This window comes from Corvus cornix, chromosome 6 (genome assembly GCF_000738735.6).
Source record: "Corvus cornix cornix isolate S_Up_H32 chromosome 6, ASM73873v5, whole genome shotgun sequence".
Classification (NCBI taxonomy): domain Eukaryota; kingdom Metazoa; phylum Chordata; class Aves; order Passeriformes; family Corvidae; genus Corvus; species Corvus cornix.
In genome coordinates, this window is record NC_046336.1 from 26,189,532 (window position 1) to 26,215,980 (window position 26,449).

Sequence of the window (26,449 nt, forward strand, 5' to 3'; positions counted from 1 at the left end):
AGCATGGAATTCTGGTGGTGTTTATATATGATGTGTATATCATTTTTTCCTGTTCAATAAACAGGTTGCTCCTCCTGGGTTACAGAGGTATTTGGATAAGTTTAGCAGTAGACTCATTCTGTGAAGTGACTCCTTTTCCCAAGGGCAAGTAGGACTTAAGTGATGAATATTTCACGAAATTTTCCTCCAAGTACAGTTGTATTTGATCAGCTGTATTGTCACCCAACTTATATTTTCCTGTTAGAGTGATAGAGACATGGAAACTGTATTAAAATTTGTTGAAATATTCTAGTCAGGTCACCACATCTTCAGTTAAGAACCTTTTCTCTTTTTTTCTCTATGGGATTGAGCATAGTTATAAACGAGCCTTGGTTTTTGTCAACAGAAATGCAGTAAGAGGTTAATAATATTAATCATGATGTCAGTTGATGCAAACTACAAAATTAAAAGTCAGAGCTGATTTTTTTAGAAAAAAAAATGTGGTAAGGCAGAAACTTAATAAATTGGAAAAACAAAGCATATTTACTTTTTGTGTGTCATGTGATCATGTAGTTTTTCTTTATATTGGTTGATTTCTAATATTGCTTCTATGGTGTCCTATTAAAAAAAAAAAAAAAAAAAATCACATTCTTGCTCTTGGCTGACTCCAGAAGCCAGAGGTAGAAGGTTGTCATTTCTCTTGGACAAGAACAGTGCTGAGCTTTTCTTAGGAAGAGAATGTGGGAAAAACAGCTGTTGAGATAATACAATTAGTGTTGAACAGAAAATAGATTTGGTGTCAGAAGTGTTCATAATGACAGCAAATTTCCCCTGGGATTCCCGACCTCACCCTGATTACAGCTGTACTACCAAGCCACGTTTGGGTTGAATTTGTCTTGTTTGAACTCTTCCTTATAGTCAGGATATCTTGACCTCTGACAGGTTTTAGTTACAAGTCAAGGGAGTAAAGTTTAGTTTGGGACCTTGGAGCGTTATTGCTAAAAGATACATCTTGTAGTTTATGGGTTTAGGGCAGTGTTTCCAAGACTTTTAATATCTCTTTACTGTTTTCATGTAGATAACTCAAAAAAAAAAAAAAAAAAAAAAAAAAAAAAAAAAAAAAAAAAAAACCCAAACCCTTAAAGCTTTATTGAAATGCTTTTACAGCTATCTTTTAAAAATCTAATCTATATTTTTAAAAAATTTCTAAATAATGAAAATTATAAAAATAGTAAGAGTTAAGATAGATGATAGCATGAAAAATGTGCCTTTGAGTACCAGCTTAGAAAGAAAAAGCCAAGAATGTGGCACATTTTTGATTGAAATTAAAATACTTAGAAATGGTCATAGAGCAGAGTGAGAAATTTTGAGCTCTGAATTACTTTGAGCTAAAAAATAAGAAAAAACCACTAGTAGAATGGGCAATACTGCTCCATAAGATATTGCATACTCAGACTGTGAGATTATAACTAAGAAGGATTTGAAGAACTATAAAGTACATTTTCCAAATCTTCTACAATTAGTGTCTTGAGATTTCGTGACAAAAATAAGACGTAAGATGGGTCTTGTTTTGTTATATCCTAATAACATGTTTAATCCAAAATAGTCATAGCCATGCAATACAATTAGGACATTTAATCCAGTATATGTCACTTTTTCATTTTATTGAATGTCAGTAAGAAAGGGAAATAAACATTGACAAAACCCTATTCTCTCACATGTCCACCTTTCTATATCTGTTGGGATTATTAAAGGGCACGGAAATTCCTCTGCAGCAAATTTAGCCAAGCAACAGCAAGGGCTCTGTAGGATCCAGACTATTCTTATTTTTGTAAAAAATCTTGAGCTCTGTTGTGTGTAATGGGTAGGAAGGAAAAAGCTCTCTGCACCAGGTGGTCTTAAACTCTCTGTTTTGAAAATGGATTTTGTACCCTCTGGAAATTCAGTCATTTTGCATACCAGTGAAGGGAACAAGGGGCGTGAATCCATGAAGACTCCTGGGCACTGTGCTCTGGGATGAGCCACTGTGGTCCCTCCCAAGCTCACCCATTCTCTGACTCTGGGAGGCACTTGAGGCTGAAGCAGTGATCTTGCTGCAGTTTGTGTTCTGGTGGAGGTGAGATCCATCTATGTTCAGAAAACTTGTGCTTTGATGATTCCTAAATATAGCTTTTCCTGAATGCAAAACAAGCTATTTCATGGAGGATTGTTTCTGCTTAGGTTTTACTGTCTATGGTCAGAGGTCACAGCTGTGGAACTAGTGTAGGACTTTACCATTCTTTTTGTTTTTAATGAGTTTGGTCTTGATATTTCTCAGCTAAAAGAAAGGATTCTATCTGCAGTTCAAAATATTGGAAAATTGACTTCTCATTGATTACTGCCCTGTGTGTTGCAATGGATTCCTTTTTCTCCGTTTTTCATTAAAGTTCAAATTTTATTTCCTTGTACCATCCTTTCTCCTTCTTGCATATTTTCCACCACTTCATTTTCTTTCCCTAACAAAGAGATTCAAGCACAGTTTTCTTTCATTAACAATTCCTATTATCTGCTATGGTTTGTGCCTCCTCACATGCACTTTCTTCCAAACCTAGCCTTCCCTCTCCCACTTCCACTGCTCTCACTGGAGCTGATTATTTAAACTTTTCCTTCTCTGGACTGTAAAATGTCACAGAACCATTCTTTTTGCCATTTGATGCAAAGCTGATTTAATCTGTCAACATGTGAGCATTAACCTTTTCCTTCTGTGTTTTAGCAGGACTGAATTTACCAAAAACAGAGAAAATACCAATGTTCTAGGCATTCTAAAGTAAAGCATCTTAAATTAGTCTTCACTTTGAATTTATATTCACTCAGGAAAGCAATTTATTTTGAAGATATGGGATCATTTCACAGTGGTTAAGCATGTTTTCAGCTTTAATTGACGTGGCAGATCAGTAGTGATCGGCTCTCATCAGTGGCTTTTCTTATTAACAGATTAGACTTTTTGAGACTTTGGCTTGCTCTTGAATTTCTCCATATTAGATTTGACTTTTGGGCTAAGATGTACTTCTTTATGGAATCAGCTGCTTTGGCGGTAGTTGGTGACAGTTTTTGTCTCTGTAAAATTCTTGTCTAAGGGCATTGACAACTAAAACTTCAATTATAACCCTTTAGTGCCTATTTTCTGTGATGTCCTCAGTGTGGTAATGAACAAATCAGATTATTTTGCAGCCACTTCCATAAGCCCAGTCTGAAGGACTAATTCTGATATGAGTTGGAAGTTTCTGGCAGCAGTTTTTCCTGTATGGAAACAAAGTGTGAGAAGAGTAATCTAGAACTGGATTAAGATGCATCAAGTAAATGTCTTTTTAATGTTTGTGTAACTGTAAACAATGCAAGCTAAACTGCAGTGAGATTTTTTTCATTTTATATAGCAATAGATTGTTTCCAACACTTCTATGAAACATTATTATTCTGTCTTGTAAACCTTGTACCAGTTTTATGAATTTGTGCACTACAGAACTTAGAGACACTTACTGGAAAAAAGAGGTTGATTCCCCTTGTAGGTTTTGCCATTATTGTCTACATGATTTTAGAGTGATATCTTTCTTATTTCAGTGTAGTAGTTCCAATGGAGAGAACAGGTTTTTAATGCTATTATTTTCTCCTTCAGAGCTATAAAAGGGTTCATTAATCAAAATTGAATTTTGTTCAGAACTGGAATTTAATAAAATCTTCTTATTCAATCAGAATTTAAATTGTTAGTAATTTCTTATTAACCTAGCTCCATGTTCCTTCTAAGACACCTGCTTTAGTTCTGCCATGATAATTTTTCATCATCAAAATTTTGAGTATTATTTTTATTTATTTTTAAACTGCCTCAGTAAACCCCCCCCACTTTTTTTTTTCCCAAACAAGCTCAAAAACTAAGAGCCAGACAGTCAGGCAGAAGACCTGAGTGATTTTTCTTACAGAAGTCTGAGGCACCTCTTAATCAGGCTAACATATGGGTAGTTACTTCCACATAAGGAAAGTTTTAATAAGTATGTCAGGTACTTTTACATAAAATGCTTTTTAGAAACCCAGATATACAATAACTTTATTAAATAGATCTGTAATATTGAAAGGGATTATTCTGCCAGGATGCAGGATCTTCTCTCCAAAAAATGCAGCTTCTGAATCTGTTAATAACATTGATATATAAAGAAATCTGAATACTCATATCATCTGAGAACATATTTTTTTCTTATCACGTGCATGGACAATAGAGTGGGGTATTCATTTTCACTTCAGGATATTGTTGTTCTGACTGTAAAATCTATTCTTTGCATTATTACAGCCCTTTCTGCCCATGGGGAATAACATTTTTACTTTACCCATTCTTTCCCCTTAGTGCTGAATGCAGTGGGAGTTCTAGAAAAATACACTCCCGTGGTTCTGTTGTTCTCAGCTGGAGAAAGAGCATTAATCAGTTCCATGACGGTGACTTTCCAGGCACTGCTGTCCTTTTCAATTAGCACGTGTTGTATCCCTGCATGTGCTGCATATGGAATAACTTTTCATGATAAAACCACAAAGGTGTGGCAGCCACCATCAAATCAGCACTGTGTTTTATTGATACATCCAAGTGATAATCAATAGAAACTGATAAAAGCAGAAATGGCAAAACAATCAAATAGTTACAGCTTCTGTATCACTGCCAGATATTTATTTCAGATGGAAACTGAGGATGTTCTAGAGCTTCTAAATTTCTGTGGGTCTGCTTGTTGTCAGTGAAGAAGGAAGTTATTCATGCATTTCTTTGGATTAATTAATTATCCTGAAGCCATTGTTGCTTTTTAGCAGTGTCATGTTGCAGAGATGCCAAAATGAAATCAATCCATGTGTAGTCACAAGGATTCAACATCATGAAATCCTTTATTTCTCTTATGTTTGTGGGAGCTTTGGAAAATTAAACAAATAGTAAAAGAGTCACCATGAGGCGATCCTCAGGGTGGGATGACTGACATGAAACTCCCATTACTTGCCAGGAAGTCAGTCTGTCTGCCTTTTCTCAAAAGGCTATGAACATGTTCAATTGAACGCTGCTTCTACCAAATGTAATCGTTTCATTTTCTTATAAGTAAACTATGATTAGCACTCTAGCACCAGCCTTCGAGAAATCAATTAAGCACAGTTCCATCATGGTGGTTTCTTGTTTGAACCTATAGTTTATTTAACAAAAGGTAGTGAGGGGTGGCTGTTCACAATTTTGTTTTGCAGAGTAAATTGTGAACACTTTTTCCTTATAAAGCGTTTTCTTCAAGAAGAAAGAATACAGGATGAAGTATTTTTATGTTTTATTGAAGACAGTGATAGGGTAATATTTCTCAGTTCAGTGGTTTTGGGGGTTTTTTAATGGATGTTGTGTATGTAAACCTACACACTTGCTGCAAAATTGCAGGAGTCTTTAAATCATTTACAACCATGTTGATGGCTTGCAAGACAGAGACATGTTAGTCCTTTACCCAAGGGATTTTTCTCCTTTTTCCAGTCCTTGTGAGATATATGTAAGAGTTATGTGCTTTCAAAATGTAGAGAGTGTGTGTATATATATATATGAATATAAATAAATATATATGACAGCTAGTTTAAATTCCAGTTAGAACTGCTGGTGAAAAAGGTGATGCTTTTGCCATAGGCAAAATGCCAATTTAATATTAACTGTGCAGCCTGTGCTTGGTACAATTACCCTGTAATTGTCATCATACCCAGGCATGCAAAGCTCTGCTGCAATGCACAGGAGGCTCAGCTGCCTTGTGGCTGTGGTGAAATTCTAGGGAACCCTTGGAAAAGGGGATTCTCCTGATCACTGGGTGTCAGTCTTCCTTTATTTCCAGTTGGATTTGCATTCAGTTTTCATTTAATTTGCCTCCAGTAATATGCCACTGCAGTAGATAGAGAAATTGTATTTTGCCCAAACAGGCTTCCTACTTTCACTGTCCTTTCATTCATGCAAGTTTGTTTTTAAAAAAGCACGCAAATGATTAACTCCAGGTGCTCAGAGACAAGTATGAATGCAACATTTTATTTTCTGTCTCTTACTAATGTCAAAACTTAGGGCATATCTACCAGATATTTTAAGGGAATGGCATTCACGTTAGGTACATAGTTTCTTTCCTTGGCCTGTCTATCCATCTGGAAATTGCATTGATATAATGGTTGTATCCTCTACATTGAGGTACTTGTGTCATTTAAATAATTGGGGCTGTTACATTGTCACACAACTTAAAAGAAATCAAAAACCCGAGGCTGAATGAAAGCACAACAGGCAAAACTGGGGTTCAAGTCGCTTAATCAAGAAAATCAGTGCTGAAAGGGAGAAAAGAAGATGCTGGTTCTGGTGACCACATCTGGTGGCCACATCACTCCTTCTGCCAGCAGCATTTGCCAGTGAGGCGATTCTTTTCTTTGTCTTCTGCTATCCAGATTGGTAACTCCAGACTTCAGGAATCCATAAATCAGCCTGGTCTTCTTTTGTGACTCTCTACAAATTCTTACAGAGAAAGAACATCAATAAATTCATAATTGGCCTGGGGAAAAAATCGGGAGGATGTTCTGTAGCCCAGTATGTAGGTGGAACTTCTGAGTTGGAAACTTCTGATTGAAAAAGTTAGCAAGAAAACTGTGAAGCATAGAAAACAATTTATTGTTGATACTTTTTTTTTTTTTCTCAGAAAGCATTTTAAAATATGGCTGTCACTCCTAAGAAAGGGAGTAAATGACAAAATATGTTTTCTTTATAGACAAGTGATACTTTTAGAGTAGCAGTGGAGAACCAGTCCATGCAGCATTTTTCACTGTGATTCCAGGTTAGTGCTGAGACAGAGAGCAGTGTCTCATTCTCCTTAAGGTGATGATGATCTTTTGGGAGTTAATTAACAAGGGGATTGCTGCACTGATAGTGGCTCCTCGCAGAATAGGGGATTAATTGAAATCAGAATGAGAAAAAAACTTCATCATTAGTTATTCCCGGATTTATCTGGAAGAGGGAGGTCTCCTACTGTTCTTTTCTGCTTAGATAACTTCCTCTGTGTGCTAAATTTGCACTATTGTGTATGCATATTGCATTTGAAAAGGAATAAAGAACAGCAAATCTTTCAATGATGTAAATTTGGGGGGGGAGAGGGAGGAATCCAGCTGTCTGTGACATGATTTTATTTTTTTTTTTCCATTTAAGATGTGAATAAATATTTTAAAAAGCAATGAAAACGTATGAATGCGTGCCTGAATTACTGGAAGTGTTTGGGTGGCTGGTTCCTATCCAGATGTTCTTGGCACGTGATCTCCTGGAACTGTTCCAGATGGTTCCCAGCCCATGATAAAGATATCACCAGGGCATGCTGCGGGCACCTTCAGGTTTTGTTTTTGTTTCTTTTTAAATTACTGTTTTACAAAAGTCAGCTAGCTGTGCAACTTGTGGTCAGTCACAGCTGAAAAGGATAGTCCAGTGTTTGATTGTGCTTTCCACCCTCATTCTAGATATTTATATTTTAATATTCTTACTGTCTTTCTGCGTATGTCTAATGAGTGATGGAATACAGATTGTTTCTGGATATCAGCCTTCATGAAGAAAATCTGTTGTTACTTATTCTTGGGCCTCTGATATCCTAGAAGCCATAGTGGCATGAACCTCATGATATGTGACTTTTATATATAAATACTATAAAAATATATAATATTTTATATTTTCTTTAAATCATATACAGCAGGGCAAATCTCTGTTACCAAAAGATGCAAAAGGTGATGATGTTAGCATTCTCAAAGAAGCCAGGTTTTGTAAATAAAAGGTTCTATAAAAAGTTGTAGCATTCTTAGGAATCTTTTCAATATTGTCTGGTTTGTTGTTATTTACTTTAAGTGTGTTCTGTAAAATTCTCTTACAGCCCAAAAATAGTGTGCACTTCTGAGCTTCTATACCCACGTATTCATACTGAAACCAGCTTCACTGAGTTAGTTCACAGGACTTAAAATCCTTTGCATAGTTTAAATTTGTATATTTTAGGCCTGGTGGTGTTGTTTTCAATCAATCCATCATTTTTTTCAATCACTACACCTATTCTTTCATTTAAAACACATAAACATGACTTTTTTTTTCCATTAAGAAAAAGAAAAGATTACTGATTAAGCACTAGAAAGTGGCTGAGCTTAGACTACAATGATGATAATTTCCTGGTTTACCTGTGCAAGGCAAATTGCAAAATAAGTATTAGAATCATAGGTTACTCTTCTGAAAGAAAATTCAGAAATATGTAAGGAAATAGCTGTGAACTCGAATCCACTTAAATCTTAGATTAAGGACCTAGAATATAGTCCAGCGAGATCCTTGATTAAGTGTAAGTCCTAGATGTATGACTTCAATTATACCGAGGGTTTGTTATTAATGGGAGTCTTGTGCAGCTTCTCTGAAGCAGTGGGAAGCTCCCTGTCTGTATAAATGTGTACAATGCACTTCTCAGGATAAATGGGTGCTGGACACATTTGCATCAAGTTTTGAGAATTTGAGGGGTTTTTGGAGTTGTTTTTTCCTCAGGCAAGCTGAGTTTGTCTAGTAGAGGGTTGGGATAGAGTTCATTATTAGGAAACGTTTTGGGATATAAGGGATGTTACTCATCCAGCATTCTCAAAAATCCCATAAATTTTGATGTGGGAGTGCTTCTATTGAAACTTCACACTGAAAGTTAGATGTAGTTGAGTGCTTCTTTGGAGCAAGAAAATAAGTTCAGAGTGTGACAGGATCAGCCTCTGAGACCAAGTGCCAGTTCCATTGACTGTTAGATCTTCACATATTAGAGCTCTGAGAATAAGGACTGATAATTCAGATGCATAAAAAGGGGGTTTCTTTCGTGGTTTAAATAAAAAATTTTGAAACCATCACTTTGGAACCTTCAGTGATATTGTATATTTAAAAAGACATTTCTGTAATTCCTATGGGCCCTGCCACTAAGGAATAGTATTTTAGGGGCAATGAAAAATGCAGGTAGGCTATAGAATATCCACATTGTAAAAATTCAGGTTTCAGCTTTGTAATAGTTACAGGATTTTAAAAAACCATAGTTGAATTTTATGAATGTCTTGGAAAAATTGTTCCATCTTACTCAGCTGAAGTAATTTGTTATGTTGTGCAGTCTAACATCTGTTTAGAGTTTTAAAATAGTTAGAGATGACAACAGTCCTCTTCTGCTGGAGCATCCACAAGAGTATTGAACTGCCCCAGGATCTGTGTTTACAGAACATAGGCTGCATAAAATGCAGAAGATTAGGAAGATGCAGAGGGAGTTGAAACTGTAGACAGCAACATATTTCATGTATGTTTTATTTATAGTTGTGAAACCTGTGTTTACTGAGAGCTCAAGTAGGTGCATAAACAGGCCAACAAAAGTAATAAAGTACCAAACAACTAGTACACTGCTAGCATAAAAACAGAAGAAAAACAAAGAGTGAGTCTTTTCTCTCTACAGCTGTAGTTTTCTTTCTTAAATTTATTTGGCTTAGGAAGAGGGCTCTGTCTCACACTAAGTAGGAAGGGAGCCTGATCCACCCTGTCGCACATAAGGAAATCTGATGCAATTATTGAGAGTTCTGAGTGCTGTAAGTGCTCAGCCCCACAGCACAGTGTACAGGCTGTAGGAGAAGGCATTAAAATCAGACCATAGCCCTGGTGACTCTGCATCTTTGCATTTTTATTGGATTCCCAAAACTTGATGCTCTCATGAGAGGTGTGGGCCCACAGTCCGTAATATGCTTTAATTTTTAGACTTCATTCCACCTAAAGAGGTTTGCCCTTGTGATCTGCAAGCTTTTCAAGTTAAATACAGTGCTCTTGGTGTGCCAAAATGTCGAGGTGGCCATAGCATGAATTCTGCTTCAGAATAGCCTGAGTAGTCTTGGCCTGAGCTGCTTCCTCTCAGGAAGGTCTTGCCAGGCTGCTTGTCAAGAAAGCTGAGAGCGAAGAACTGGTTTCACTCAAGAGGCATCGTACTGGTAAGTACAGCTCAGCTGGGCACATTTCCTCTCTGCTGGAGCAAGGAAGTTTTATCATCTCAGCAGATGGCCAGAAATCCTGAAACGCTGGTTTAATTAACTGAAATCCCACCACCAGACAGCAGCTCTTGTGACTGTATCTGGAAGTAGAGCAGAATGCTTAAGGGGTAATATTGTCCTTCTAAAATTGAATTAGGCTAATGTTGGGAGATCTAGGGGTTATCTAAACGTATGTGGCAGGTTGGGGAAGAAAGAGTAAATGCTAAACTGATAAGGGGATTAGAGTGTAAAAAGTCTTTTGAGAGTACTGCTGTTTGTCCTCCTGAAGATAGACGTGCTGAGCTGTTGGGTCGTCTCAGTTGCAGTGGCTGGAAGCCAGCATGAGTTTTAAACGTTTTACAAGTGTGGTAGGGAGATGGGCATGAAAAACAGATAGCATGTGATACTTGCATTATGTTAGCATTGGACTGCTAGGCAAGCTTCAGTTTTGTAGAAAAGAGCAGTGGTTACCCCAGCTGCCTTTTCATCCTGCTATAGGCAGGGGAGCAGGATGGTTTATGAGCCCAGCTAAAGCCCGGGTGTCATCACATGCTATGCATAGGTACACACAGACCCTCTCCTGTGAATGGAAACAGCAGAGAGAGCATCCTTTCCTCCTGGGAATACAGGAGGGGGTATGCAATAAATAGTAGAAAGGCTATGCAATGAATTTGATTCCCCTGTTTCACGAAGATGATGGTTGAATCCTGGCTGGACACTGGTGGAGGTGAAAAAAGCTAAGGCTCTGCATTGAAACAGCAGTCCTGAGCCTAATTCTTATTTTCATTTCCATGTGATTTTTTTTTTTTTTTCTGAGAAACCTTTGTCCTGTGTGCATGTTCCTTCTTCCCAAGGAAGGCCTAAGGCTTGGATCAGCTCAGTTATATACAGTGAACTTCAGAAATGGTTTTGCTGTACTTTCATTGTAATCTAACTAGTGCTGCTTCCCTTTTATGACTCATCAAAGGCCCTCCTTTTTCTGAAATCCACAGCTCTGTATACAGAGATAGCAGGAACATACAGAAAGGCTATGGGTGATTGTTGAAATAAGTGTCTTGAGGAAGAATTCAGTAAGCCTCTGACAGAGGTGGTTGAAAAAAATAGGTGCAATGTTTTACAAATGCTTTTATTGTACTGATGGGTTTGGTAGTTGCTTTCCAGTAGTGAATTAGTACAGATCACATCAGCTAGACTTGAGAAAAATGGCTTGTTTTTTACAACCATCTGCTTAGCTGTAAATTGCTTTCTCCGAGGTGTATGCAATCTTTTGCTTTGCCTCTGTCTCTGCTTTAGCTCATGCTTCCTATTTTTTATCTCCTCAGGGTGCAATTTACTGTATCAATCAAAATAGGATAAAAAGGTCAAAAGTCCTCAAATGTTTTTATAAAAAAGGAAAAAAATGGAACTAATATAATCAGCTCATACGTGGCATTTCATTTATGTAATTTATTCGTTGTATTATAGCTCTAAGTGAGGTGAGTTATTTTGAAAGCAATAGTGATGAAACCAAACCTCCTCAAGCTCTGGGGCATGGAGGGGAGAAAACAATATATAGAGAGAGATCCTAGATCTTTCTTTAGTAAGTAAGGGAGCCTCTATGCTTGATTTCCATGATTCATGTGAGCACTTAACTTACAAAGCAGAGGATTTTTTTTTTCAGATCTGGAAATCTGTTTTCCTCTCATCCGTGTCTCATGACGCTGAATGATTGTTAACAATTATACTGAGATTTAGGGAATATATTGGGCTTCAGTAAAGGTTGCTTCTCTAGAATTGATCTCATTTGTGGAGGTTTTGTTCTGGGTTGGGTGAGAAGGGGTTGGTGTGGGGGTTCTCTTCCCCCAACTCTAAGAACTGATGAAAGGTAACTACAGAAAGAGGGAAAGGAGGGGAGAAAAGCCTTGGCCTACCAAAAGCAAGCTCCAGGAAGGTGCTGAAGAAAGCAGTTCTTTCCTGACACAGCTGTATTGCTTATTTACTTCATTGATTCCTTTCCGTAGCACTCTGGGACTCAGGTTATTAGCAGTGATAGATACACAGAACTCTTCTAATTAATTGAAACTTTTTTCCCAACTCAAGTAGATTTTGAAGTTTCAAAGGAAAAAGAAAGTGTTCAGGATTGATGGATTTAATTTTCTATGATACGGCTCTAGAGACAGAAGCCTTTATATTAAATTGTAAATCTTTGCAGGTTGAGTTTGCTTAAATAAGGCATAATTTTATATTTAATATCTGGGAAAACCATTATTTATGAAGCCAAGAAGATATTTTTGTAGATGATGAAGATGAACAATTTTCTTTGGTTTATGACCACCATCAAAAGATGAGACTCTTGAAAAGCGTTGTTTGGAATACACAAAATATTTTTACCTGACTGCTAAAATTAATGCAGATATACTTATTTATATTACTTTTGTGTAATAGCCATATGCTTTGTAATGCAAGAAATATATTCTAAAATTAGTGGAATAAAGTCAATTTCCTATTATTAGAAGCCAAGATGGGTTTAGGTTTCTTGGTTGTTTGTTTGGTTTTTGGTTTGGTGGGTTTTTGGTGTGTTTTTTTTATTTTTTTTATTTTTATTTTTAACATTTAGCTTGTAATTAGGCTAAGTTAAATGATAAAGCCAGGAGCTGACATGTCAAAATGGCTAAGACCAAGCCTAAGTACTTAATTGTATGAGTTACATTAGATGATGTTAACCTGAGACTTTAAAATGCTGATTTCTAGCTCAGGTTTAACTGGGCTTTTGCCCCAGAGATATCTGCTTTCATTCATTTGGGGTTGTTTTTTTTTTTAACTTCAGAGGAGTACTAGAAACAAGTTCATGTGAACATGGATTTAAAACCCATGGATTTAAATCAGTAGCACAATCTTTAAGAAGTTCAATAAGCGTATAAAAGAAAAGGACAGCAGTGTGTATCTTCCTTAATGTTATTTTTAAGGCTTCAGATGTTTAGTCATTGTGCTAACTTCACATTGGTAACACAGCTGTATTAATCTCTACTGCATCAGGGTCCAATTAAAAAATTTTATATCAAATCAAATGAAACCATTTCACTCTAAGTCCCGTGTGAATGCTTACAGATTGTTTAGCCCAAAATAAATTGAAAGCAATACCAAGTTTAAGTGCAGTTGATGTTTTTTTCTTTATAAATCTTGAACTCAGACTTGTATGAAGTAAATTGAGAGTATTTTAAACTACAAGTGCATAGACTCCCTCACTCTATGCTGGTTATCTTTCCAATTTCTTTAAAATATTAGTCATATATTTTGAGAAGTTTTCTTCCCCACTAAACATGTGGTAGGAACATATTTGGGGTGGAGAACTGTGGTTTCAGCTCCTCAAGTGGATGTAATAAGGCATTATTATGTTACTGAATGTTATTTTTTCTCTGTAAAATGGAACAGCATAGTTCCAAAAGAGTTTTTATGCTTTTTCCATTTTTCAAAATGTAAGTATTGTTTTGTATGAAAAATATTCTATAAATCATCTTAGCAGGATAGAATCCAAATTAAATTTACCATGTAGATCATTTCTGTAGAGGAGGGGAGTAAAGGGGCAAAAACTTCTAACAAAAAGGAAGAGCCAACATATTTCAGCAATAAGCAAAAATGATGAGGGTATTTTTCAGAGCTGTTCTCTTCTGGTTAGAAACACACTGGGTTGGTAAAAATAAATAAAATTAATGAGTGTCTCATTTCTTATAAATGTGAGAGGCACTAAAGACAACCAAGAAGGAAAATGTTATTTGGTATTATTGGAAAAGTAAGACTGGTCATTTTTTATTTTCTGATCTATGTACTGATGTTTAAAGGAACAGACTACATACTTACAACTGGGGAAAAAAATCCACCTCATTAGAGGCATAGGTAAACGTATAATGATAATGAGTTTATAGAATAATTACTCCAGTCATAGTATAAATATTTTCAAATATCAATTCCATGCGCAAAAGTGAGATAAACTGTTTCACTGCAGGGCTGGTCTGACTTTTGAACAATCAATTTCTATATAATTGTAGTTATTTAGCTGTGCAGTTATGAGGAGAGAAATACCAATAAATAGCAACAGCGTGAAAATATCAAGGGTGGAAATATTTTATTTAGAATAGTCTGTAACAAAGGGAATGAAGAAATGTCCAAGGTAACCTTAGATTAGCTAACTCAGTTAATCCTAATAAAATAACTGCTGCATCATGGAACACAACTTGGGCTGCCAAATTTTACCAAAAAGCTCAGTAAATTTGTGAGTAGTAATCTCTGTTGAGCTGTCTGCCTCTGTGCCACAATATAAACAGTATTTAAATAAGCTACTATAGCATTATACTGAAACAACAAAACCTGTAGTTTCTGAGATGTTTAGAGAATTGAAAAAGGTATCAGAGGTAGAGGGATGAGACTGAAGTGAGTAGTCAGGGGTTTTTCTGACATTGAAATGTAACTAACCTGTAAGTCATAAAGACACTAGTGCTGTGTCTTTGACGAGTTGACGACTGGGTCAAAGGCAGAACTCAGTTTCAAAGTGCTTTTTGGGCTCTCAGCTGGCAATTGTAGCTGCAGGAGCCCCCGCCCGTGCTGTTTGCAGGTCTGTTGTTGGGATGCTGTGTTCCAGAGCCAGCCCTGAAAATTCTTCTGGTTTGCTGAGTACTTCCTTCCATGTCTGCCCAGGTGGAAAAGTACAGGGGAGTAGCAGGGACCAGGTATCTTCCAGCAGCCCCTGTTTCCCTGCAGACTTACTCCACACCAACTTGCAGAATCTTGCCTCGGAGTCTCTCCGGCACTACTAGCATTAAGGCCCTAACAAAGGAGGAAAAATAGTAAAACTCTTGAAGTTGAAATGATGAAGCTGAGCATGTCTTGGATAATGTACCCATCCTGGCCTTGGCATGTCTGTGGTTTGGCTGATATCCACCATCCAGCCTCAGAGGTCATTGACACAAGGCCTTCCTCCCTTCTTGTTTGTTGTGGTTTAACCCCTTGTTAAGCTGTTGCATCACACAGCTGCTTGCTCCTTGTCCCCTAGTGACGGCATGGGAATTGAAAGGGTAAGAGGGAGAAAACATGTGGGTGGGAAAAAAGATAATTTAATAGGGAAAGCAAAAGCCTTGCACGTGAGCAAAGCAAAACAAGGAATTAATTCAGTACTTCCTGTTGCCAGGCAGGTGTTCAGCCACCCCCAGCAGGAGATGGCTCCATCACACGTAATGATTACTGGGGAAGACAGACATCATTGTTCCAAATGTAACTCTCTTCCTTTTTCTCCCACCTCTTTTATGTTGCTGAGCATGACACCATGTGGTATGGGGTGTCTCTTAGGTTAGTTGGGATCAGCTGTCCTGGCTGTGTCCTCTCCCAACTCCTTGTGCACCCCCAGCCTCCTCAGTGGTGGGACAGTGCGAGAAGCAGAAAAGGCCTTGAATCTGTGCAAACACTGCTCAGCAGTAAGGAAAACATCCCCGTATTATCAACACTGCTTCCAGCATAAATCCAAAATGTGGCAGCTGCTACGAAGATAATGAACTCTACTCCAGCCAAAGCCAGCACATTTCTGCTCTGTGTTCCACAACACAAGGAGCCTTTATATCCCATTTCTAGAAAGGGGCTCAAATCCCGCATGACAGTGGATGGACATGCTAAGATTTGCTTTGTTGTTACTTGATATATTAGTATTTTAGAAGCTCAATCTAAGAGAAAATTAGAATATCCTAATTTTCCTTGTAATCAATGTTTAATGCATGTTTCATTAACATAGCTTCACTTTATAAAAATTCTCAATATTTTTTCTCGGAAGAGAAACATAATGAATAAGTGAGCTTGACAATACACGATTTCTGCTTTCTGCAGAAAATGACAAGGGTATATTTATTTTATTACCTGAATGCTTTTAGTGTTTACACTGCCACCATTATTGCATGTCTCCTGATAATTTCACCCCACAAAATTCCAGCCCCGGGAAGGCTGGAATTACGATGCTGCTCTTCCAGCAGCACTGGGAGGGATAATGCTCTGCAGTAACAGGCTGAAGGTCACACGGGAGGAGAATGGGGTGGCTCCTGGAGCAGAGCTGCTGAGCAGGCAACCTCTGCTTTCTTCCTCCTAAAGGTTTTAGTCTTTAGAAATGAGTTCCTTTGAAATAAGAATGAATACAGTCAGAATGACCTGTTCTGCTCCTTTTGTGTGTATGTGATGGGGAGGATTTGGTAGCACTGCCTACTGGCAATGTGAACTGCACTGCCTTTCTTTCACCTGAATTCAGAAGAGAATTATCGAAACACAGAGCTGAGTTCAGTTCAGTTGATTTATGAGCAGGCATTCAAGTGAAGCAAATGTATTCCTCAAATTTCATAGGGACGTCTTGTCAGAGACTAATTCTAATCCACAAAATGATCCTAAATGGGACATAATGACTTTCCTGGTTGTTGCTTTCTGCTGTCATTATTTTGAAAATGGAATCAAGCAAGTCTTGTATGTATGAGCAGTGTGTTCTGGCAGCAAGCATGTCAGATCTGTGCTACCTATTAGAGTTACCATTATTTCATAATACTCCAATTCTCAAAGTTTTCCCTTTTGTTGGGCTTGGCAGGTGGTGGCAGAGCATGGGTGGCTTCCCATGCAACTGCCTACTTTAAAAAAAAGTATTGAGAAGAGATGTTCACTCAAATGTAGTAGGGTCTTTTGTGAATGCTGTTCTTTTCAGTACATAATTTTACTTTTCTATCCAAAATTTTATCTTACATAGAAAATAACCATGCTCCTAGTTTTCCATTGGAAAAAAGTTTCCATTTTCCGCAGATAAATAACAATGTCACTGATGGGTCAGATACCATCTGTAGTCAAGGGGTATTTCCTGCAGCTAATAAACATCCTGTAGTCTGAAATATGCTCACCCAGACCCTACTAAATTACAAATACTTTGGTGAAACTTTATTAAGTTACATTAATAACTTGTGGACAAAAACATTCGACTCTTCACTACTTTTTTATGGCATGGGTTCTTTTAACTCAAACAAGAAATTCATTTAGAATGCTGAATCTACATAGTGGTACATATGCCATAATGTCATAATTACAATACATAGAGTTTTCTCTTCAGAAAAAAAAATATTCTACACACGACTAAAACTTCTGTTTACTAGGGCAACTTTAAAGATTTTTAGTTTTTTAGTCAGCAACTTTATAGATCTCCAGAGAGTGGCCTGTTAGAATTTTGAAGCTATTCTTTTTCTGGGTTCTAAATTATATTTAATGTGCTAATGAAGGGTTATTCTGGAAAATGTTCCTGTATCTGAACTTTGGTAAGCAATTGCACTGCATGTCAAATTGCTCTTATCTCTAAAATGTGATGTGTGCAGATCATAAAAAATACAGTAGCAGAGGCATGTTTATCTCTTACCATAAAGTCAGAGGACATCATTTGTGTGGACCATCTGGTAGTAGTTAAGGATGTTTTAACTGACACCTCTGAGTGGCTCCAATTATTTTTTCAAACCAGGTATAAAAACAGGTACATAGCAAATAGCTCACTGAATTACTGAGGAGTTTTGAGTTCCTGGCAGAGGCACTCTGTCTCTGTAGATAAGCACTGGCTTGAGGTGACCTTGAGCTTTTTAGGAGAGGAGTCTGTGACAAGCAGTATTCAATGTAGATGTTATTACTAGATAAGTGTCTGAATTCCTGTGTGTATTTTAAATTTTTTCAAAAAAATTAAACTGAAAGTTGTGCTGCAATTTGGAAAATGGCCTTGATTCTGCAGGGCCAGGTTGGAAATCTTGCGTGCCTTTTTCATGATAAGCAAAGGATCCATTGTACTTCTAGCTTGGGCTTGAAACAAAAAATTTAATTTCTCTGAGTATTTTTTTCTCTTTTGAATTGGGAAATATTCCGTGTAATAAAGTGAAAAATGTATTTGACAGTTTTTGAAAAAAGTGCAGGGCTGTTATTTATTAAGTAGCTGGAAGCAAAAGATTTTAATGTTGGGCTTGTAATATTTGTGGGGAGGAAAGTGGGAAGAGACACATCCAGCAAACCTGTTAAGCCACTTAGGAGTGAGTTTGCACCTCTCCTTACAGTTACCTCATTTGTTGTTATAATTGCCATCTTTAACAAATGGCCTCTTGGAGGGCACCAAACTCCATGATAGCAAATCTTACATCTTTTAGTTCTTTTTTATTGATTTCGTAGATGTTTTTATACCTAAGTCCAGTCCCTGGCAGATGTTTTCAAGAATTTTGAAGGATTTTGATTTATAAAGATGGTAATCTTGGGCAGGCATAATATAAAGCAAGGGTCTCGTTTTCATTTGTTTTTTCAAGTATTGAATGTGGCTTTCATCTGTGCCTTAGCTGTGTGAGGCTTTGAATATGGTAAGAAATCACTTTCCATTTATTCAAAATCTTTTGCGTAGCTGATGAATGCCATACATAATGAAAGACTATATTCATTTATCATCCATGGTAAATCATTGATCACAGAGGTATCTTGTGGAAAAACTAATCAAAGCTTTTCAGTTTTTCTGGTTGGTTAAATTCAAAACAGCAAAGAAATGATTGCTCAGCTAGTTGGTTAAACATTTGGTTTATTAGATGATACTCACAGACAGTTTCTAAAGCATTTTGTGGTTTGCAGATGGAAGTTTGTTGTTAAGGAGATTAAGGCAGATGGCAAAGGTAATTCTTATCCCTTGAAAAGCATAAAGCTCGTGTATTAGCATGAAATGTTTATGTACGTGTGGATATGCCACAAATAAATTTGATACCAAGTAACTATCAATAATATATTTACACATCTTTGGATACAAAACCTAACCTGAGTTTTAAGTGAATTCAGTAGTCTGGAACCATTATGTAACAATCATGCTTAGACTATATGCATTGATGAAGAATATGAAACTTTCTTCTATTTTTTTTTTGCTTTTTGGTAAGGGAACACTTTCAAATTAAAGAAAATTGGTCTGCTGTTGAGGGAAGGGAAATTATCATTAGTTCAGGTGCTGTCATAGGTCTGGGTGGCTTGAATGGCTTTACTAACACATCTTGTTAATTTTTATTTCTTTTTATGACCTACCTTTCAGGAAAGACAAAGAAAGCAAGCCACCTGTATCAGGAGAGGAAGGATAATTCAGTAGTTCCAGCATCATTTTGGATGAGGCATTTAAGTCAAATCCACATAACTCCTTTTTAAATGCTAAAAGCCTCATTTAGTTCAGTGCTTCCTACAGAGGGTTTATTAAAGTGTCCCCACTTAGTTTCTCCAAGGCTAAAGGATCCTGAAACACTGGAGTCAACAAATTAGCTGAAAGTTTTATTATCTAAATCTGGGCAATGTCTCAGGGTTTTGTAGCTGCGACCTCTAATCTTTATGCCATTTATACCAAGAGAATAACAGTACTTCCCTGTCTCAGAGACTGCACCTACAATTTACATACTGAAAAATATGGTGTATTATACAAATCATAAATATGATTTTTAGAAAGTCTGACTATAATTTCTCTATGATGTTAGAAGGTTTCAGCTGGCCTGGTTCTACCGAAAGCAATGTAAAACCCCCCTTTTTTACTATTCTTTGTCTGTCTTTTCAACATAATTTCCTTTCTGGTTACTTGCTCTACTTATTTTTAGCAATTGCAACATTTTTAAAGAAAACTGACAGACAAGTGGTTTTTTTGGTTTTCCTTCTAAAGTTTATTCTGTCCAATCTGTAAGAATTGTGCTATTTCTCTAAGGAAAGAAAAAGAAAAGGCAGATACATATCTTAATTCAATCACATAATAGATTTCAAGGTCTTAAGAAAATAAAGTATGTTCCATCCCTGGTATGAAACCTTTATTATACAATAATTAGCCTCTCTGTTGTGAGGATTATTTAAAATTAACTTTTTTGAAAGAAAAAATAAGGATTGGCCTGAATTGTTCAGGGCTTCCCATCTGAAGGGATTCATGATTATGTTCAAGAAGTAGTGTGTCTTCAGCCAGTTCCTTATTGGATCCCCAGTTTGTTCTTTTTAATGCCATGCATTCGACTTTAATTTCGTGTATTTGTATGTCTTTATATTGAATTTAGATTAATTTTAGTTAGTAGATTATATTTTGTGCATAACACAGACCATAGGGGTAGAATTTTAAGAAAGGAACAATCCTTCTCAGGATAGGTAATACTCAAATGATCAGGACACTTCTGCTTTGTAGAAAACCTGGCTTCAAGTCTCGAATGCTTCATTCTCACACCAAAGACAGAACGTGAATCTCACACCTCAGGTGGGTGCCTGACCAGCCCACTGCAAACTATTGATTCTTATGAAGGGTTCATTTTCTCTCTGGCTTTGAGCACCGTGTTCTCACTTGTGATTTGGTAGCCTGATCTGTGGAACCAAGGAAGCCTGTTTTCTGCTTAGACTGGCTACATGTGTTAAATGACAAGATATCCTGTCTGACCCCTCACTGTTAAGATTAATTTTTCTTCCTTTGTGAATAAAATCTTCACCTAATAACAATCCCAATAATAAATATAAATGTCTGTGTATTCCAGTTAAGGTCATTCTCGTTGCAGGCACAGAAATCTATATTTAGTTTACCTGCAGAGCAAAGGAATTATTTTTCATTTTTTACAGCATATTTCAGGCTGGATTTTGGGACAGCCCAATAGCCTATATAATGTCATGGCTTGCTATCGTAGATTTATTGTATAACTGACTCTCTGACCCAGGAAAAAGAGTATTGCATTCTCTGTATGAAAATAAATACTTGATCAAAATTTGCAGACCATTAGAACATTTCTTTATAATGATCTTGGATTTCTGTCTTAGAGAATAAATAAGTGCTGCAGTATGTTCTCTTATTGGCATCTGAATGTTAGTACAGTGGATATAGTGGTGTCAGGAGAAAATAATTTGCAAGTGATCCACTGAGATGGATCATTCTAATTAATATTGTCTTTGAGACTGCCAATTTGCCATTTTACAAGGGGAAGGAAATGTGTGTTGATTTGGATTCCCTGCAAAAATTAAATTTCATTTTTCATAGGTACTATTAATTCTCTCTTTCAAATTGGACTGCTCCTGTTTATGAGACTAGAATCAGATTATAGGTTCATATAAATTAATCTTTTGGGCACTGCACTATTAAGATTTTTTTTTTTTTTAATGTTACAGATCACCTTTGGCCTAGGACATGCTTGTTTTCCTGGTGAATAATCCTACAGCTTTCTCTTCTGCTGTAGTCTGTCCTTGAGACGCCAAATGTCATTTTCAAAATTTTCATTTGAGGTGAACTAATATATTTCATTTGCCAAATTCTGGGCTTCGTGCAGAGAAACTATTTTCTGCATACTTCTTCACATGGTCAGAGGCAATGTGATCACCACACTTGGGGAAGAAGGAGAAGTGTTTCCATTTCCGATGGATGGATATCACAGGGAAGGAGGAAACGGATGGGGGTGCATAGCGTTGTCATCTTTCATAGCCTCTGCAGTTTGCTGGTGCCACACTCTCTCTCCTCTGTTCTGTGCCTTGCTGTCCCTTGAGAACTAAATATTTAGGCTTAACAGGTATGTGGAGCTCCATATGGAAGTGTTTGGGGAAAATGTAAATTGTGATGGTAATGACTTCTTGGCCATAAGTGTTAGGTCCTATCCTAAGTCTTCTAAGTATGTTCTCTTTCTTGCCTTTCTGCTGACTTAAATATATTTTATTCTTCATCTTTGCTTATTGTGCAGTTTGCCCCACCCTCACCCCCATTCACTTTACTTTTTCTAATGTATCCAATACTTGGAGTGCTGCATTAATCTTACAAGTGACACTGTCATCTATTTCAAATCTCCCTTGGCTCCATAAGGTTGTACAAGATCCAGTTCTGGAAAATGTCTACCGAAAATGTCTGTGATCTCTTTGACTAGAACCTACATGTATTAGTACTATTTGACATCAACAAAAAAGAGTGAAAGAATGAGTAAAATCTCATACTTTAATTACTTTCTAATACTTAGGTGCAAATGTGCCTAAGTAGGAAGGAAAAAAGCCTTCTCACGAGGAATGAGAGATGTGTTTCTGCGTGTGTGTTTTCACACAGAGGTCATTGTGGCTGACTCCACAAAGTGCAATGCACAATGCAGTTTATAACTGGTGACCTTAAAAAATCATCTGGGAAAGTATATTACAAAAAGAAAAAGTGAAGAACACATTCAACCTTAGTTGAATTTAGCACTTATCATTAAGGGATATGCTGTTTGCAGGCATTTTAGCAGCTGCCGATTAGCTTTACCTGTGATTCTCTTTTCGTACTGTTTAATCAGAAGGCTTTAAATAATTCCATTTGGACAGTACAATCCTGTTGATATTTTTGTTCTAGAGCCTAGACAGACACAGTCATTTTGGTGAAAATCTGAATGCAAAATGGAGAATTTCATTTTCATATTTATTTTGCAGAGAGGCTGTAATTAACACCATTTTTAGACCCCTTTGCCACGGTCTGCACTTAAGCCCAAGCTTGCTCATACAGTGCTGTGCTTCAGCAGAGGAGCCATTCCTGGTGCTGGAATGGATCTTAGACTGTCCCTTCCAGCCTTTGCTGAAGGGGTCCCACATGCAGATCAGAGCTTTTGCTTCACTACAAGCAATATCTTATCCAGGTCCATTTTTTTTCTATTTTTTCCTTTTTTTTTACGGTATCTCTAATAAACATTTGTTTGTCTGAGAATCAAGTGATCATTTCTGAAACCATCAGCTGCACCTGAGCATTTCTCAAGGTTTCTCTGATGACTCATAGCTTTTTAAATGCATCCCTAATTATGTATGTGATCATTCACACTGCATATGGCGATATTGAGTGACCTCATTTGGACCTTCCTGAACTTCTCTGTATGTCACAACAGTGCTGTTTTAATAGGATTTTCTGCAGTGGCTTCTTGTGCTTTCTTCCGTAGAGGTGTGATACCAATTAGCAGCATGTGTGCATATCACATCTGCCTATTTAGGACAGATGGCAGATGCTCTAGCTAAGATTATGGGATGCCAAAACATGATCAACTTTCATCATATTGTAGCATTATGACTGTTAAATGTATATTCTGCAAGGCTTCTGTTTCACGTGACTTAACTGCAAATGTTTGAACTTGGGTGTCATAATGGCAGAGCAGTTATTGCTGTTTATTTGCTTTCATGGATTTAAAAAAGAATTTGTTAAGGGAACTAGAAGACTTAGGTTTTAACTTTGCTGAAAAACTTAATGCAGTTAAAAAGACCAAGCTATGTTTGGCCTTCAAGTCATAGGACCAGTGAGGTTGAAAAACCCTTCTAGGATCAGTAAGTCCAGCTGTTAACCCAAATCCATGTCTAAACCATGTCCCTAAGCACCACATCTACATGGCTTTTAAATGCCGTCAGGGATGGTGACTCCACCACTTCCCAGGGCAGGCTGTTCCAATGCCTCACCACTGTTTCAGTGAAGAATTTTTTTTCCTAATACCCAATCTAAACTTGTCCTGGTGCAATTTGAGGCCATCTCCTCTCATCCTGTTACTTGTGACCTGGGAGGAGAGACCAACCCCCACCTCACTACACCCTCCTTTCAGGGAGCTGTAGAGAGCAGTAAGGTCCCTCCTGAGCCTTCTTTTCTCCAGGTTAAACCACCCCAGTTCCCTCAACCACTCCTCATAAGACTTTTGTGCTCCACTCCCTTCACCAGCTCCGTTGCCCTTCTCTGGACTCGCTCCAGCACCTCAGTGTCCCTCTTGTATTGAGGGCCTCAGAACTGGACACAGGATTCAAGGTGCAGCCCCACCATAGTAGGTATTACCTGAGTGTAAGGTTATGGTATTACATTAAAAGATTATTCTTTGATAGATCGTCCACCTCTGTACTAAATTTTGAAAGAAACACATTCCCCTTGTGGCATGTTTGTCAGAGGTACAAGTAAGTTAAAATGTCCATGCACACTGATGAGCACTTGGTGCAGCTCTTCCAGGAGATGCCACTCTGTGACTCTATCCTCACACACTTTTAGGATATAGGGTTTTAAGTCTGTAATAGGGTATTTATAACCAAGGCAGGTGCAAATGTGTGTCCAAAAGTTACTAGAAAATGCTCACAGAAAGGCAAGAATCCCCACCTGTGTAGGTTGTACTTAAGATTTGAGGTCTGCCAATTCCTCTCAAGGCTGTGGAGAAGAGTTTCTTTTTGGTGTGAGGCAGCTTCTGCTGTTTCATAATCAGATGCAAAAGATACATGCAGCACTGTCTGAGTATATGTGGACTTCTTCAGTGTTTCTGACTAGTGGACAATTTTAATTAATAGAACATTTTTTCCTTGACTGATAACTTATGACCGCTGTCATGGGATCTGAATGAAACAAAAGCTGAACAGTTTTTTTCAAGTCAGTTATTTTATAGATAGGCAAGTACTGGGAGGAAGATGATCTCCAAAGCAGTACCTCATATCCATCAGGGAGAAAGGTCAAACGGGAGGTTTTGAAAACATATAGGTTTAAATGGGGGGTTTAAATCTTTTTCTTACTGTAGACTTTTACTACATTTTTGGGTCTGATGGGAACATAATTTACATATTTGCTCACAAATGTTCTTACTAATCCCCGAGACACTGCTAGTGAGACGCATTTCTCATTGAACCATTAATTTATTAAACCAAAAGCATATTAAAAGGCAACATTTAGAGGAAGCCTGAGTAAAAACATTGTGAAGGAGCAGATAACTTCTTCTCCTGACATTATCACATCATTCAAGCTGCAGCTGTCAACCCTAATGAAAGGTGGTGATGCTGATTTGAGCATATTGCTTATGTGATGTGCAAGAGCTTTGGGAGATAAGGAATCCCTGTTGCTATCATTTATAATTAAAGTGTCCATCACTTTCCTCTGAAAAACTGCTTGACGAATAAATAATTAAAGATCTGATTCTGATACACTTAGTTGAAATGAGACTTCTGAGAACAGTTCAAAAGCAGTAAATGGAATTTCTTCAAAGTAAGGCTTCAAGATACATAATAGTATTACAATCTCAGCCAAAGCCAGTTCTTGTTTGTTGAGGCAGGAGGGTATTCTGGTTTATATGCCTTAAAATCTAATCTCACAGTTGTCTAAAACTTCCCTCTTGCAAACAATGCCTGATGTTGTCTATCATTTTATCTTTTAAGCTCAGTATAAAATGGTATTAAAATTAATGGCTAGCTAACTGTTCCCTGCTTTTTCAGACAGCCAAAGATAAGTTGTCTGCCTCGTGGTTTGCACAGTATGGAAGCTTTGTAAAGTGTTGTGTTACCTAAAGAGTTTATTTCATTGCAAATAAGTGTATTTTATAGAGGAGTTTTCTTTGATTTTTTGTTTCACTGAATTGATTTTTAAAAGAATGATTATGCTCACATGATGTTTATTTTCATAGTCTCTAAAATAATGAAAAGGTTTGAGGGGAATTTTTTTTGATATACAAATTATTTTACCTACTTCCATTGCATTTCAGTAATAACCCTGCTGCCATATGGCAGAAATAACTTGCATATTGTAGATATGCGAGTCCCTCGCAGTGTTGGCAGGGAGAATGTCGCTTGATTTGGGACCTTAAAATTAACCTTTTACTACCGCATGCGTATGTTTGTCATTTATCCCCTTTTTCTCAGGTGCAAAGAGGGCTACCAAGGAGTCCGCTGTGACCAATTTTTGCCGAAAACCGACTCAATCTTGTCAGATCCAAGTACGTCAAATGTTTTTCTTATATTTTTAATCCATGCTGGAGGCTGCTATTGCCATGTGAGATGACCCTTTGCCTGTAGTCAGACAGTCCATGCTATAGGCCACTGCAGCTGTGTGTAAAGAACAGCGAGGCTCTTGTTGGTAGGGTAAAACCACATCATCCAGTCTCTGTTCTTATAAAACATGTGCTGCTCCAGCAGGGCAATCCATCAGGGGACTCGATTCCTTATGATTTGGAATAATACTGTCCCTGCTTAGAGCCAAAACATTTGTGTTTCTCCACTTTTGACTCAACAACAAATAAAGTTACATAATCTAAAAGGAGACCTAGTATAGAGTGCAAAGTGGTTCCTTCAAAAGAAAATAAATGCACACTGTGTGGCACTGAAGAGATTACAATCTCCTCGGAAATACTTTATATCAGTTTACATGAAGCTTAATTACTTTTTCACTTTGACAAGTGATTTGTTGTCTATTTGCATCAATAATAAATAAAAATAAGGTTTACTTTCAGGTAGTAATGTGGAGACAAAGTAACTTTCTGTTACACTGGCCAGTATGTGTCAGAATAATATCTGCATATATCTTCTCTTACTCCACTGTTTCCCTTTCTAAATTCTCTTGACTAATAAAACTATGTCAAAAATATTATCCAAGATGAATTTTATGAAGATGAATCCATTTATTAAGTAATATTGTTTATCTTAAATTTTTAAATGAAGTGACATACAACAA

At 37.2% G+C, this 26,449-nt stretch overlaps 1 protein-coding gene across 1 annotated transcript in view; it reads left to right on the forward strand.

Annotated features, from left to right (window-relative positions):
* NRG3 (neuregulin 3) overlaps window positions 1-26,449 on the forward strand; it is a 368,969-nt gene that overhangs the window by 219,961 nt on the left and 122,559 nt on the right. Inside the window, exon 3 of the mRNA XM_039553975.1 lies at window positions 25,642-25,715. Within this exon, the coding sequence (XP_039409909.1) occupies window positions 25,642-25,715 (74 nt within the window). The remainder of the gene's footprint in view (window positions 1-25,641; window positions 25,716-26,449) is intronic.